General features: G+C 40.2%; 1 protein-coding gene across 2 annotated transcripts; it reads left to right on the top strand.

Annotated features, from left to right (window-relative positions):
- Positions 1–3,764: 3,764 nt before the first annotated feature.
- lman2 (lectin, mannose-binding 2) lies at positions 3,765–15,846 on the top strand. Of its 2 annotated transcripts, none has more exons than XM_075482010.1 (8): positions 3,765–3,977; positions 7,502–7,620; positions 7,729–7,846; positions 9,159–9,241; positions 9,874–10,035; positions 12,482–12,596; positions 12,686–12,805; positions 13,824–15,846. In XM_075482010.1, exons 1-8 carry the CDS (start codon positions 3,842–3,844, stop codon positions 13,982–13,984), a joined length of 1,014 nt encoding a protein of 337 aa, XP_075338125.1. In that variant the 5' UTR covers positions 3,765–3,841; the 3' UTR covers positions 13,985–15,846. The 2 variants fall into 2 exon arrangements, with proteins under 2 accessions (XP_075338125.1, XP_075338126.1); XM_075482011.1 differs by lacking the exon at positions 9,159–9,241 and adding an exon at positions 9,284–9,363.
- Positions 15,847–16,758: the final 912 nt, after the last annotated feature.

The raw sequence follows: 16,758 nt of genomic DNA on the forward strand, positions 1-16,758 counted from the left end.
TCTGACTGGGAAAACGTCAGCTGTTCAGAGTGAAGGGGAAGCTGGAAGCTTCACAGCGACACAGACGACTGACTTTCAGTCCGAAAAGAGGGACGTCTGAGGCAAATCTGTGTTGAATAAAGACAGAAATGTAGAGTTTATCTCAGGTTACAGTCTTCATTCAAATCACAGCACACAGATGTTGTTGTGTAGCTTTGTCATTTCATCAGGCACCGCAGATGCTAACACTGTTAGTTTTAGTTTGTAAAGGAGCCAAAGGCACAGCAGTTTACAGGCTAATAGATATTTAAACTGAAGTTTATATTTAGAAGAAATCAAAAGCAAATCTGAGCCAGGAAACCAGAAACTAAACTAAGAAAACAATAGGTTAAATAACCGAGCGAGGAGCAGAACTAACAGAGAAGATCAGAGAGGAAAACCGAGGTGTTTAATTAAATAAGTCATCTAATTAATTCATGGAGCTCACAGGATTACCGTTACCTGGAAGACTGAGAATCTACGCCGACATCAATGAGGGAAGTAACGAGGAGGCTCTGACAAAGACTGAGATAAACGAAGGGGCCTAAGCACTGTGGGGGTGTCATGTGGAAGTCACCACAGTGTGGAGCTGAGGACAACTACTCATGCAGAAACTAAACTGAGACCGATTTAAACAAGAAACCGAAATATAAGAATAATGTTTCCCAGCAGAACATTGCCCAAAGCATTCTAATTTCCAGACTGTAATCTGGCTCCATTCCTTCTCCAGGTAACTGACATACCCAGCGTGATGTAAAATAAAACCAGTCCACCTTCTTCCTTCGCTCCATGCTCCAGTTCTGATGCCACCCTGCTCGTTTTAGGTGCTTTTGGTGGGTCAGCATGGACCCCCTGACTGGTCTGCTGCCACACAGACCCGTAAAGAACAGCGATGCGCTGCGAGCTTTGACCCCTTTCCATCAGAACAAGCTTTAGCTTTATCAGCAGCTTGAGCTACAGATGCCTGTTTAAATCTGACAGCACGGCTCCACTTTCTTACTGTTTCTGCCTCCAATGAGTCAGTTTAAAGGACAGAATGTTCACTCTCTGCCTCAGATATCCGTCCCACTGCCAGGTACCTCTGTAATGAGACAGTCTGCTCACATCCCCCGTTCATAATGTTACAGCCACTTGTTGTATATCAACGTTGAAACGAGAACATGTATGGTTTGAAAGATTCTGACTTCTCTCTGAGACATGGATGCCCCAGTTGGAGCAGCAGCAGAAAGTATTACATCTTGTAACTGTGTGATTAAAGTCTCTGCTTTATGTGATGGATGTGGGTCTGCTGATGGCTCCTGAGCCCATCTTTTCTGCACGTGTCCAAAGTTGCATGATTTCTGGAGTAAAGTGTTCAAATGGTTTTCTGAAATGTATAATTGTGGTTATTCTCGGTCTTTATCTGCTCATACCCTCTTTGTCCAGAACTCCATTATGTATGGAACAAAAATAGCAAAGAGACTGATTCTGATGCACTGGAAATCAGAAAGACAGACCTTACCTCTGTGTTGCACATGGAGAGAATTAGATGCAGCATGATAAACAACCCCAAGAAGTTTTACCAGACTTGGCAGCCTTTTTTAGATCATTAATAATACCCATAATAGGCTACTCAGCTCTTCTTTGAGAATTTGTACACTAGGGATGCAGTACATTTGTGCTGTTGTTTTGCTCATTTTATTTAAATTTTTTTACTATTATTTATTATTTTCTTTAAATTTATTTCTTTATTTTTCATATAGGCATATTTTTTTTTTTAACTATTATTTATGTATTTTTTCTATTATTCTTTTTTCTCTTGTATGCCCTACACGACTTGAAAAAGACCTAATAAAAATACTGTGCAAAAAAGCAAAAAGCTGTGTGATTGTCTTAAGAAACAGTGAAATAGATTTTAATGATGATTTCAACAAAGATGTTCAAACCGTATTCGCAGCCTGCTGCCAAGGATTCTTCACACAGTAAATCCTGTTTTGTTGCCAGTAATGACACAAAATGGACTTACTCAGCCACCATTTCACTAATAATCAGACCCCACAGTAATAATCAAACCCCACAGTACGGAGCATTCTCAGTGCTCAAATTTAAACAGTTCAATCGGTTTCTCACTTACTGAAAATGAAAACTAGTAGAAAAGTCATTAAAGTGAGGTACTAAATGTGCAGCTTGTGGTTTGTTTCTGTTAGAAATCTGCTGGGATCTTTTACTTATATGTCCTGCACATATCCCTGCACGCAGAGCCGGCCCAAGGCATATGCCAACTATGCGGTCGCTTAGGGCCCCCACGCCACCAGGGGGCCCCGAGAGCAATTTTGAATTTCATTTTGAATACAACTTTATTTTTCTGTAAGATAATGTGAATGTCATTTGATTCTATTTTGTATTTGTATTTTGAACATTTTGCACACCATTGCACATCTGAAAGAAATTAAACTATTTAATGTGTTTACTATAAATGCAGTCTCCAGCCTGCTGATGTTACTTTCAAATAGTTAAATTAATGAGCCATACTTATACATCACTCTTTATGTAGAAGTTAATTAAACCATATTTATGAGTTTGCTGACACCTGTATAATGTAAGATGATTACAAATAATGCTAATGATTGTGGGTCCGTTACACACATAACAGTGTAGCCTATGGAATAATGAGGCATCTGGAGCTGAGGTGATGGTAGGGGGGCCCCAAATGAAATTCTGCTTAAGGCCCCATAAAGGCTTGGGCCGGCCCTGCCTGCACGTATCAGCATTGATTTTAATTACACACATCAAGTAGATTTGATTACAAATCAGTCATATGACCTCCAAATTCTCTGTTACAGCTCCTACTTTGCAGCTGAACTTTATACCAGTATTGTTTTCAACCAGTATTGTTATCTTTATGGTTGGCTGGAGCTTAATTTAGCTGCCGTTCCTATTAGAGGAGGAACACTCTATCTACAAGCTGCTTGTCTTCAAAGTGATAAATATTTTTTTTTTCTACGGCTTGACCATATTTTACGAGTGTCTGTGTCTACAAATAAATATTTAGTCTTTAATTAGGGATAACAAGCTTCCTTTGTCCTTATTCAACACTTGTAAGTTCAGTTTATTGTTTTGTTTTAATTAAGTTGACTTTTTCAACCTCTGGGAGAAAATTGTTACTTTGCAGTTTTCCATGAAACATACAAAAATAAAAAACAGAATACCAACACAAATATACATTAAAATAGAAACATAAGAATATTGTTGATGTGAGTAATGATTATAATAATAATAAAGTTTAGTTTACGTAATAAAATATGATAAAAATAGAACCTTTATTACTTAGAAAATGAAAGTGAAAACTACATGTTTTGTTTTTCTATCTAAAAGAGAATTATTATTAGTTTGTTGTTGTCTGCAGCCTAATAAAATGTCAATAAAGTCTGTTTATTTTCTGCCTTCTGTCGCCATCTAGTGGATACTTAACAGAAAGCAGGTCTTCTCTGATTGGCTTAATTTGCGATGTGCTTTACTCTGATTGGCTCGTAAAATTTACACCGTCCCCAAAATTCTTCCGTAAAGAAACAGGAACATTTGAACATTTCCGCTGTGATAATAAATCTAAACATCCTCCACATTAACCATGTTTGTCACCGCTTAAATTACGGAATCACATATTTCATTGGTTTTGTGATATGATACAAAAAAACTTGCCTCCCTTGAGCTGAGAAGTCCGCGATGAACACCAGAACGATCGTGTTTCCTGTCGGAGGATTAAACCGGAGGGAACGGCTCGATTTATGGAGTTTCGAGCAACACAGTTGTTGTGAGAGTTTCTCTCCGAGGCTTTTGGGGTGAAATGGAGGGCTTTAATGCAGTTCTGAGAACAACGTTGGTCTTTATGGTGGTGGAGTTGTGTCTGGTCTGTTGCGACATCACCGATGGAAACACTGAGCATCTGAAAAGGGAACATTCGCTGATAAAACCCTACCAAGGTAGGAAAGCTCAGTTAGCTCGCTAGCTAACCTGCTGCTCTTTCACCGCCTTTTATTAGTAATCAGTTATATCCGCAACTCTACGGTTTTTAAACGTAACCAACTTTAATATTATGTGATATGATTATTACTTTAATATAACTCGTGTTATATAGATACTTGTAGCAGTTAAGGCTGTGATACATTAGAAAGTTGGTGCCTGTGAAGCTGATAATACGGAAACACCTGCAGCACTTTTTTTTTAATACAACTTTATTTTGCTTTACAAGATACAAAAACAGTGCAAAAACATGACAAGTATCATTAATAATAAATGAAGAACAAACAAGCATACCAAAATAAATACATACTTAAGTAGTTTAAATAATAAATGAAGAGAGAGAGAGGAAACACCTGCAGCACCAAATATTCAAGAGCCGGAAAATGTCTCAGAACTGTAGAAAGTTCAGCATGACGTCGGACAGTAATCAGCGACACATTTTATACGCCTCAAATGATTTTAGGTGGATTTGCTGTTGAGCGTTAGTTCGTTTCTGCTCCTGTGGAGAATCAACATAGAATATTACAAAGTTGGAGAATTTAACACCATATATATAAAAGCTATTTGAAAAAAGGCAGAAGAGTGATGGACAGATCCACCACCGGCTAATCATGAGAAGAACTTTCAAGTTTTAAGAAATGCAGCAAAATCAGTGTGAACAAATGTTTAAATGCTGTAGATGCTTTAATGTGATGTTATTCAACTGTTATTCTGTTGTTTTTGCTCATTAATATCCTGAGCACAGTTTCTGATTATTGCTTCAGACGATAAACTGCACTGCAGCCGCGTATGTTGTGGGTTGGTAGTAGTGTGATGTGTCTGATCCATCAGGTTCAGACATGGAGCCTTTTCACGGACCAGTTTTGTTTCAGTTTCCACCACAAACTTTAACTCCAGCTGAGATTCGTACTGTTTTCTGACCCTAACACTGAGTTGTTGTGTTTCCTGAGGAAAAGTTGGAACGCCCTCTCCTCTGTGGCCAGAAAATGACCTTGTTTTCTTCTGATTAGATATAAATGATGGTTCACAATTAGCTTCTGTGTTTGTAAATCTCATTTCTCTCAGCCGGATTCGTGCAGTTCAGTCCTGTTTCTGCCCCTTTGGGTTTGAATCTTTTGTGAATTTTCTATTTTTTGAGGTTTCTTGAGTTGAATGACATTCTTGAAGGAGTTTTATCGTCCTTTCAGTGGACACTGACAGCTCTCCTGTTGGGGCTGTTTCCTGATGTTTAACCAGGTGTTAGCAGGCTCTCTTATAACTGCACACTCATCCACATAATTAGACTCGTGCAGATATTTGTTTAAAAACAATCCAAATTACACTTGATTCCATAATTTTTCATCTGCTTCGTTTGGGGAGAAAAATGCAGAAGATTTGAATTATTTAGGTTATTTAGATCAAGGATTGTAGGATGTCTGACTGAAACATAGAAGAAGAATATATGACCAGGACCTGTAGCTCCTTTTCATTATTTCACATTGTAGTAGTTTTATTATAACTACTGCAAATATGACAACAAGGAGCTCGTTTATGAATGAAACTTTGGTTTAACAGCAGGATTAATCTACGAGGGAACTGTTAGACAAAGAAATAACGTCTTTATCTGGATCTTAGATTTGTGGAAGAATGATACAAGCGTTGAATCTCAGCTCATCAGTTCATGCATCGTATCGCTTGTTAAAATCGGACAAAAAGAGCGAATAAAAACAAGTTTTAGCACTTGAAGAGGTGGGGAAGTTTGAAGTTGCACTTTAAAAGCAGAGAGTGTCTGAGTCCTGTACCCGGGCTGCATTCTCAGAGAAAACAACAAGCTGTCAGATAAGGATGTGTTTGGTTATTAAGGACTTTGTTTGTGTGTAAATTTTACAAAGAGCCAGTGTAGAAATGTGATCTGCTGTGTTGTAGCGGTGTTTGAGCATTTAAATCAGACACAAAGCTCATGTTGGGTTAGGTCATGTGACCTCAGCATGGATTGTAACACTGCTATCAATCACTGATCTCATGATAATAAGAATCTCATGGTTAGTGGCCACTACGTTTAATTACCTCATTTCCTCCAAAGAGCTGCTGCAGCCCTTTTAACTGGACCCATAAAGTCTGAGACTGGTTCAAATTCAGAAGCTGTCCTATTAAATCTGAATTCTTCTCAGGTGGGGAAATCTTTTCTAATGGATTCAGGCGTCATGGCTGTAGACCCCCCTCTAACATGTGACTGATTCACCTGCAGAAGTCTGTCTGCTGGTAACTTTGGCTTCAATAAAGTCACCTTTCGTCCCGCTGAAGTTTGCTCCTTTTGTCCCTATTTGTGGTGACACATTGTTTTGAAAGATATTTGTTACAAAAACCTGCAAGTTTTAGTGCCTCTGAATGTTGGAGGTCATGTAAAGCAAGTTTGAAGACTTTAAAGAGGTTTGCCAGGAGGTGCCTGGAGCCCTGACAGTTGATGAGGCCACAGAGTTCATCTGGAACTGCGAGAATCTGCACGCGTTTCAAAATGTGCACACAGACTTCAAATTACACCGAGCCCCGTCTGTCCTGATGAGGAAATACTGCTAAAGATAATAATGACTTTATTAAGGCAGTTAAACTGGATACTAAGAATATGCAGCAGCTTGAGTAAAATAAGTTTCTTCTCGTGAAGTTGAGTCTAAACAAAAAAAAATTATTTTCCAACTTGGGATTTCATCGTTGTAGCACCAAAGTTCTGATGCTGGTCTATAAAGCTCTGAATGGTCCAGGACCAGAATGCATCAGTGACCTCCTGACCCAGTGTGAACCTTCCAGACCCCTCAGCTCATCTGGATCCGGTCTTCTGTCAGTTCCCAGAGTCAGAACCAGACATGGAGGAGCTGCATTCAGCTTCTATGCTCCACATGTCTGGAACAAACTCCCAGAAAGCCTCAGATCAGCTGAAACACTCAGTGTGTTTAAGACGCACCTATTTTCAGCTGCGTTTGGATAAAGCTCCAAATCTGAAGCTGGAGTTTCAAAACTTAATCACATTTTAACTCCTGATTTTATCTATTGTTCTTATTTCTTTCTTTTTTGTTTAAAATTTAAATCTTGCTTTTTAGTTCTACTGTTTTAATGTCTCTGTAAAGCACTTTGAATCACCTTGTTGTTGAGTTGTTGCTCTACATATAAACTGGTCGCACCTTTTATTGGGAAGCAACGCTGCAAATACCTACAAGAAGATGACTTATTGAATCATTTGTCTCTAATATTCATGAACGGGTCGATCGTTGTTTCAGTTCCTCTCACACTCCAAAGGAAATTTTATCCAGGAAGACGACCAAAGACTTTTTAGTTCCTCACAGTGTTCAAGTTGTTTTACCAGGTGTGTTTATTTGCTCTTATGACGGCAGCTGGAAACTAAAACCAGCAGCCGAGGTGTGAAAGTGTTTATCCAGGAAGGGAACGGCTGTAAAATGAGCTTCTGAGCCAGAGGCGTCGGCGTGTTTTCACCTTTGTGTTTGTGTTGCAGGTGTTGGCAGCAGCCCGTCCAGCCAGTGGGACTTCTGGGGAAGCACGTTGGTGACGGGCTCGTACGTCCGACTCACTCCAGATGAGAGAAGCAAGCAGGGATCCATCTGGAACACCGTGGTGAGAGAGACGAGCACGGCTCATGTTGATTCATGTCTAAAATAACCAAAAGCTGAATCTCTTTGATCAGTTTTTCTAACCCTAACCCTGCGTGTTGTAATCCTGCAGCCGTGTTACCTGAAGGACTGGGAGATGCATGTGCAGTTCAGAATTCAAGGATCAGGAAAAAAGAATCTCCACGGCGACGGGATCGCCATCTGGTACACGAAGGACCGGCTGCATCCAGGTAACGCCTCAGAGTTTTGTGGTTTGGATTTATTAAAGGTGCAGAAATCAGTGGCTGCGCCTGGTCCAGGGTGCACGCTCTCCGTTTAAAAAGAGAAAGGCTCTGCTGTGTGGTCGCCTGATGGACCGGACGGCGAATAAAACCCTGCAAAGAAAAGTGTTTTAAGCCCCTTTCACCTGTGAGGAATGTAACAGAATTAAGGGCGTTTAAGCGACAGCATTCATTCATCAGCACGCCTTCATTCAGACGAGCCTGTGAGCGTCATACACTGTCCACAGCGTATAAAGTGCAGTTTGGTGTCATGTGATGGTCTTTCTCGTCCTCTGACAGCAGCTCCTCATGTTGCAGATTAATTCATAGAATTATTATCAGTCTGACGGGATTCTGTTAAACAATGCAATGGTAGATGGATCTGAAGAAAACAGAATCTTCTTTTAAAGTCTCGTTCATTTATCTCAGATGGCTAGAAAAAACTGCTCGATACGGCGAGCGAATCCACCTCTGCTCTGCCTTCTGTTAAAGGGACAGTTCGCCTCTTTTGACATGAAGCTGTGTAACATCCCATATCAGCAACATCATTTCTGAACATCTTCTTACCCCCTGCTGCGTCCTGTGAGCAGAGTTCCAGCCTCGTTTTGGTGCTGATGAAGGTAGTCCGGCTAGTTGGTTGGGGTTTAAAAAATAAAGCGTTTTGCTTCTCAGAACAATATGCGTTCAAAAGAGTAATACATTTGCATCACAAAATGGTTCTCCAGGAAAAAGTCAGACCTCACAATCTCTTGGCCCTATTTTCTCTCCCTTCATATCACTGCATGCTGTGTAGATCGTGCAGACCGAGCAGCAAACAGCGTAACAGGCGCGGCTGTCGCCAGGCGGCAGCAGGCAGTGATATGAAGGGAGAGAAAATAGAGCCAAGAGATTGTGAGGTCTGACTTTTTACAGCTAGTGTAGAGTACAAGAGTAGTCAGTATTTTATGTTTCACTAAAGTTTGCACCTGCTGGATGACCAAGAGGATGTGAACTTGAAGGCTTCCACTGTGTTAAAAGACAGAAATGGCTGCTGGGAGTTTCCTTTAGTTTGAGCACGTCCTGGGATGGTTCTTTGTTTCAGAAGTGAATCTTAGAGCAGTGTTTTAGCTGTGTTGGGATGGCAGGATCACACTGGTGTAAAAATGCATTTCCAACATGTCTGCTTGCTAACAGTTCATTCTTCCCCATGAGTCTGTCACATCCAGATGTTTGTGTCCCTGGTTTGGGCTCATTTCCCCGGCTGTCTGCTCACGTGTGGCCTGGTTCTCTGCCTCCGTCCTAGGCACCGTGTTCGGAAACCAAGATCAGTTTCTTGGCCTGGCACTTTTTTTGGACACCTTCCGCAATGACCTGCATGGGATGGATGTAAGTGTGCAGCGAGTGACCGGAGGCTTGTTTTCTTTGCAGGGCCTGTGTTTTCCAACAATGCCCACTTCCACGGGCTGGCCGTTTTTATAGATACTTACTCTAACGATGAGGCCATGGATGTGAGTGGCGGCTCAGCCTTTTCTTGTCAGCATGCTGTCTAAATGTGGAGTACAGTTTAATTCATTTTCAATTCATTTTTATTTATATAGCGCCAAATACAACAATGTTTATCTCTTTATCTTTTCCCCATGAAACGGCATGTTGTTGTTTAAAAGCCCATAAAACTTTAGCTCATTCAGCACATGATGCATGTTATTCTTCTATATTATTCTATAATTTACATTTAGGAGTAACTCAAACATCTATTTATTTCTAGTTTTCATTGCGTCGGCCTTTTTATTTCCTCATTCTGGACTAAGTGGTTTGAAATGAAAGCCATTTGCTTACTTTTGAACACTTAAATCCGTGTTTTCAGCTCATATTTTGTTGCTCAGTAACTTTCTAAATGAATGAAAGTTACATCTTATTTTCCGTTCTCATTCGTCTCCTCTTTATTTCACAGCATGTGAATCGTGATTATTTTCTTTCTTTAAAAAACGATTTACTGGCTGATTGTCTCTGGTCCCCAGCGCTCCTTCCCCTACATCTCCGCCATGGTGAACAACGGCACGGTGAGTTACGACCACGGGAAAGACGGCCGCGCGTCGGAGCTGGGAGGCTGCTCGGCCGAGATCAGGAACAGGGATCACGACACGTACCTCGCCATTCGCTACTCCAAAGGAAGACTGACTGTAAGCAGGGGGACTCTTTCTTCTGGGTTTTTTTTTTGTATTTTTATGGAATTGGTTGAAGTCTTGAGCTGCATTTCAACCAAAGAAACATTTAGAGCTTTTCCTTTTTTCTGATCAACCTGCCTTTTGAATGCAAAGTACCAAAGGGTGAGCCTCACAGTATTTAAGATCCCTGATTGGTCGAGTATACCAGGCGATGTAAATGTAAATGTATTTTATTTCTACAGCCCTTTACAGACAATCCTTACGGTGTAGCAAAGTGCTTTACAGCAGGTAATAAATAAAGAGAAGAAGAAGTAAAAACAAATAAAAGAACAGTGAAAGCAATAAAAAACAACAAAATCGATCGATTAATTATTAAAGCCATCCTAAATAAGCAGGTTTTTAGCCTAGATGTGAAGAGACCCAGGTCAGAAATAAGACGCAGCTGGACGGGGGGCTTATTCCAGAGCCTGGGGGCAGCTTTGGGAAAAGGCTCGCTCACCCCAGGGTTTGTATTCTGACCTGGGCACTTCCAGCAGAAACTGATCTGCTGACCTCAGAGCTCTACCAGGACTGTTAAAAGCTCAGATAAATACGATGGGGCGAGGTCGTTAAGAGCTTTAAAAACCAACATTAAAAGTTTAAAATCAGTTCTATAAAGGACAGGAAGCCAATTGAGGGAGTTAAGAACAGGAGTGATGTGCACACGTCTGTTGGTGTTGGTTAAAGACGGGCAGCAGCGTTCTGCACCAGCTGAAGGCGGCTGAGAGAAGACTGGGAGACGCCCACATAAAGAGCATTAAAACAGTCTGACCTTCAACTTATTAGGGCACGGACGGCTTTCTCAAGGTCATGACGACTTAAAAACATTTGAACTTTGGCCAGGAGACGCAGCTGGAAAAAAGTAGTCCTGACTTTTGTGTCATTTAATTAAAATTCAAATGGAGATTCTTTTTTTCCTGATCCTTTTTCCAGTCCTTCCGGTAACACGGCTGTAGGAGCATAACACGTAGGAAGTGTTAGCATTAACAAAACTGATAAAAGAGATTCGGCTTTTTGTTATTTTAGACATAATTCAACATAAATCAACCAGTGAAAGTAAATTTGACTAATTTAGCTCATCGTCATGCTTTAGAACACCAGGGCTGTTCAATAATAAATTCAGCTGGGCCAGATTTTAAACCCGAGACCTTAAGCTGAGCCGGACATTTTCAGCTCTCAGTAAGGAGGAGGTAATGACAAATATAATGAAATAACGTGATGTTTATTCATCATTTCGTATTTTTGTTAAACACATTTCAAAACTTTTAAATGAACTGAGGTAGTCTTAATACTCTGACTCCTGGAATAACCCGGGCATTAAAACAGAAAGTGCACATCCATGGTGAGGAAACAGTTTTCCCTTTTTGAAATGAAATAAACACGTCTGACATAAGAACATCAGAAAGTGCGTTAAAAACTTCTCTAAATAAATAAAACCTGAGGCAACAGCGATGCTATTTTTCACTTTAAAATACTAAAAAAGAATATTTTGTCTCCCTTTTTTAAATGAAATCAAAGCAACATCCTGGTCATATCTGACCGTAGCGCATCACGAGGTGCGTTTAGCCGGATAAAAAAGAACCGTGTGGAGTTGGTGGTAAAATAAAACGGCGTCTGTCCGCCCAGGCAGGGTTAAAACCACGGTTTTCATCGTCAGTTTTTCCTTTGAGGATTGAGAGAGACAAACTTTTCCAGTTGGAGCTGAGCTGCTAACATGGTTCCATCAGTAACTTTCAAAACAACGCGCTTCCTGTTGCTAGGCTACGGGGAGTGTTGCCCCGATTCCCGAATTTTGAGCTCATTTTAAGGAACTGTGAGAAAAACCATGAAAACATGGTTTTTCTCTGCTTTTTTTGTCTGAACCACAGGTTGGGCCACTCGGGTACTGCTTCTGGGCCGCATGTGGCCGCCATTTGAACAGCCCTACTTTAGAAACTCAGTTAACTCACTTTGTTCCCACAGCATAAGGCTTTTTAACAGTGACTGCTGAGTTCTTCTCAAATTGATTGATTTTATTTTTTATTTTTTATTATTTATTTATTTTTTTTTTTTTTTTGTCATTTATTATTATTATTATTAGTTAGTAGTAGTATTTTTATTAGAGTTGGTATTATTATTGTTGTTGTTGTTACTATACAATCATTGTAAATATTAAAATATTGAATTTCCCCCATTGGGGGATGAATAAAGTATTTTTCTGTTCTATTCTAAAATGCGACAGAACGTGGTTTGAAGCAACCTTAGACCTCCTTAAAGAAGAAAGCTTTTGTTTGAAATGTGGCTCTGAGCTCCTCAGAGTGGAAGTGTGGAAGGTCCTGGAGGAAAAGGCCGAACCTCCTCGACTTTAGACACTTTTAACCAAACAGTTTTCTGTGAAACAAATGGATCGTTGCATCACTCACATCCAGCCTGTGCGCTGCAGGTGATGGTCGACGTGGAGGATAAGAACGAGTGGAAGGAGTGCATCGACATCGGAGGGGTCCGCCTTCCCACCGGATATTTCTTTGGGGCCTCGGCAGCAACGGGAGACCTCTCAGGTGGGCCGGAGCTGGAAAGCTGCCAGCTGCCATGCTTTTTAAGACTTTTAAAGAAAGAAATGTAACATTTTGTAACTGTTTTGTTCCAGATAACCACGACATCATCTCCATGAAGCTGTACCAGCTGATGGTGGAACACTCCCCCGAGGAGGACAGCTTGGACTGGACCAAGATCGAGCCCAGTGTCAGCCTCCTCAAGTCCCCCAAAGGTCGGTTAGGATGGTATTCAGAGCCGTTACTGCTCTCTTTATTAAGATGGCACCAAGCTTTATTCAGAGCCGTTACTCCTCTCTTTATTAAGATGGCACCAAGCTTTATTCAGAGCCATTACTGCTCTCTTTATTAAGATGGCACCAAGCTTTATTCAGAGCCATTACTGCTCTCTTTATTAAGATGGCACCGAGCTTTATTCAGAGCCGTTACTCCTCTTTATCTAATAATGCAAAGAATGTACTTATGGTTACACATCATAACAGATGTACAGCTGGTCACGATAAATATCGACTCGTTATTATTATTATTATTATTATTAAATTCTGTGTACAAGACAAAAACAGTGTAGTGTACACCAATCAGCACATTTCTACAGATTTCAGAGATATTTATTCCACAGTTTTACTCCACAAACAGTCTGAAGGCCTTTTATTAAACAGGATCTCTGTCCCTGACCGAGAATCATGTTCATGTTTCATCAGTTAGATCAGCCGTCCTTCAACCTGATGAACAACAAATGGATTTTCTCTCTCTCTCCCTCTTTTTCTCCCTCTTTCTTTCTCTTTTTTTTTTTTCTTTCTTCCTTTCTTTTTTCCTCCCACTTAATTGCTCTTTTTCTTTCTTTCTTTCTTTCTTTCTTTCTCTCTTTCTATCTCTTTCTCCATCTTTCTTCCTCCCTCTTTCTTCTTCTTTCTCCCTCTTTTTCTCTCTTTCTTCCTTTTTTCCTCCCTCTTTCTCTCTTTCTCCCTCTTTTTCTCTCTTTCTTCCTTTTTTCCTCCCTCTTTCTCTCTTTCTTCCTCTTTTTCTCTCTTTTTCCCTCTCCCTCCCTCCCTCCCTCTTTCTCTCTTTCTTCCTTTTTTCCTTTTTTTTCTCCCTTTCTCTCTTTTTCTCACTCTCCCTCCCTCTCCCCCTCTTTCTCCTTCTTCCTTCCTCTCTCTCCCTCTTTATTCCTCTCCCTCTCCCTCCCTCCCTCCCTCCCTCTTTCTCTCCCTCCCTCCCCCGTTTCTCCCGCAGACAACATCGACGACCCTACCGGGAACTTCCGCGGGACGCCCCTGACGGGCTGGAAGGTGTTCCTGCTGCTGCTGTGCGCCCTGCTGGGCATCGTGGTGTGCGCGGTGGTGGGCGCCGTGGTGTTCCAGAAGCGGCAGGAGAGGAACAAGAGGTTTTACTGAGCCGGGAGCTCGTTGTGAAGCGAACTGTCTCCAGATGATCCAGTGAGCGCATTCAATGTGAATTTCTTTTGCTGAAGATTGTAAAAAAAAAACGTCTAAGTTTGGAAGCACTGCGTGGGTCGTGGTCACCGCTGCGGCGGCCAGGCGGCGGCCATCACGAGTGACCCTCAGTGCTACTTCTGTGTCTTTGTGTTTGTTCATTGCAGGGTTTGTGTGGATGTACTGTCATTTCCAATCCTGAAAAAGATTGTGCTTACACCAGCTTGTTGGTTAATCAGGTGTTTCCGGCCTTTTGAGCTTCTCTCTGCTGCAGGTGTGAAAGGTGAACCATAAATGGTGATTTACATTTTTATTTTTAGTCTTCCAGCCTGTTAGATTGATTATTTATTGGAAGAAGAAACTTCACAAACGGAGATCACCTGATTGTTAAAAGTCTAAAATGCCGTCAGGATACAGAAAAAGCGATTTAACTCTGATTTACAGCCATCGTTCAAATGAAACCGCCCGAAAAGTGTTGGACTCTCCCTTTAATCCACAGGATTGTTTCCCGTGTCTGTTACTGCCGCTCCAAACCTTACATTTTAAGATGTTTAACGTGTTTATCTCTATCTGGATTCATGCAGCAGCATAGAGCGATCTTAATGTTTTTAAGCAGCAGAGCAATCATGTCTTCATCCTTTGTTTCTCCGGTAAACTTTGAGTTTCTGTCTTGTTTGTTTGTTTCAGGTGAATACTGTGAGCTCCCCTCAGCGTTTTGCAGTGTAGACGAGCTTTTTTTTTTACTTGAAACGCACCTAAAGCTGCAACTAATCTAACAACTAATCAGTCAGTGGGATTGTGAATGAATCATTTGCTCTATACAATGCAAAGTAAATCAAATTAAAGTACATTTTGTCCAAAATAACATTGATGATCTGAAAGATTCAGTTTGATATCATTGATTTAAAGGAGAATTCTGTTAATTTCTATAAATAAATGGATTAACTCCTCATTTAATCTCCTCAACTCTTCCTCCTCCTGACATCCAAACCTTTGGTAAAAGGGCAGATGATAAAACTGAAGGAGTCTGGACCATCGTTCACCGACTAAATTCAGTTTTAATGCTTCATGATTCGGGGGATGTTCCCAACTTTATGCTAAATCCTTTATGCTCCTCTTAGTTTTTGTTAGTGCAAAGAAATATTGGATCCTTTTATGGATTATTGAGTCGATCTTGTGTCACTCAAGATGTGAAAAACAGCAGAAGATTTGAAAACGTTCCGATGTTAACTGAATCCATCAGAAACGATGGTGTGACGGCACACAGTTCAGACAGACGTCACGTTTAGCATCACTTCTGAAAGAGTTGAGTGGACGGATGTTGAAAACAACAAGCTCTTTTCCTTTGAGTTAAAATGTTTTATGCTTTTCTTTTAAATTACAGAGCAGTTTAATCAAGAATATGCCTTTTTTAAGTGTTTGGTTTCAGTCGGCGATGCTAAATTGTAACAAAACTCTTGATTTAATTCTTTAGTAATGATAAGTAATAGAATCACAAACCTTTAAACGAGACAAGTGTGACTAATGAACACAAACAGTGTTAATTATGAAGCTCCCGCATCATGGATCCATGGACTTCGCTCTGCTTCCGTCTCCCAAATGTTTCCGTTTCTTTCTGTTCTCGCAGTGAACGACTTTTGTGAAAAGAATTTTTAATAAAATATGCGCTGAAACTCATATCTTTTTCTTTTATACTGACTTTTGAAGATGTTTCAATGCCCCAAAAGTGTCTATTTTGCTGCGTCATCGGCTACTTTTGTGATGAGACTCGAAGCAGCTCCTCTAATCAGAAAAAAATGTATTAAAAAAACAACAAAAAAAGCTTTTTGGCTGTGAGCTCTTTATTTATTCGTTTTACCACCATTTAGTTGGACGCATACAGTGCTTGAAATGCCTGAAATGTTAAAAAAAACAACCCTAAATCATACATTGGAGCATATTTACATACCCAGAAATGGTTCTTTATGTGCACAATATTCTGTAATTACAGATTGTTACATATTTTATTGGCTAATATTGGCTTATTTGAGGTGGATTGATGTACCTGGTACAGGTATTGACTATTAAAACAGAACATTTAGTATTATTATATATTATTCATTACAGGCTACAATCACTTGATTTTTACACTTTGGATGAAGGCTTTTCAAAGTTAAAAAAGAACAAATGTTCATGTTAGGATCACATCCACCATGCAGAGGGCTTTACGACTCACATTAGTTAGTTTTCTGTTTTTCAGCATTGAAATAACATGAAGTGCTTTACAAAAGAAATCAAATAATCCGTGAAAATGAAGTAAAATACAAGCCTGAACCAAATGTAGTAAAATAACTTCTCAGTTGTGGGAAAGTGTGGGTTTTACATGCTGTTTTATAGGTTTCTGAAGTCTGAGCAGTGGAATATGAATGAGCAAGGTGTTGCAGAGATTAGAGAAATGATCACCTCCACTTTGTCTCTAGATCTTGGAACGTTCAAGTGATTCTGGTTGGTTGACTTTAGTGATCTAGATGTAAGAATGTGTTCCCCTAAATTCTGAGAAAAGTGAATAATCATGTGTGACAAAAAGCCAAGTCTGGTGCAAGTACAGCACTCAGTGGGGTCACATGGCTCTGAAAGGATCAGATTATTGGCTAAATTACAATAAGAATGAGTTGAGCAAGGGTAATTCTCCTATTTTAAGTCTGAATATAAAATTTTAAGTCTGAATTTTTAAGCCTGAATATAAAAACAAAACA

The sequence above is a fragment of the Odontesthes bonariensis genome, chromosome 13 (assembly GCF_027942865.1).
Source record: "Odontesthes bonariensis isolate fOdoBon6 chromosome 13, fOdoBon6.hap1, whole genome shotgun sequence".
Lineage (NCBI taxonomy): Eukaryota > Metazoa > Chordata > Actinopteri > Atheriniformes > Atherinopsidae > Odontesthes > Odontesthes bonariensis.

What these genes read in the sequence shown, in the direction of transcription:
- lman2 (XM_075482010.1), top strand. Translation starts at nt 3,842, where the DNA reads ATGGAGGGCTTTAATGCAGTTCTGAGAACAACGTTGGTCTTTATGGTG. An exon ending in GATCCATCTGGAACACCGTG is followed by an intron (nt 7,621 to 7,728) that starts GTGAGAGAGACG and finishes GTAATCCTGCAG; the next exon opens with CCGTGTTACCTGAAGGACTG. An exon ending in ACTCCAAAGGAAGACTGACT is followed by an intron (nt 10,036 to 12,481) that starts GTAAGCAGGGGG and finishes TGTGCGCTGCAG; the next exon opens with GTGATGGTCGACGTGGAGGA.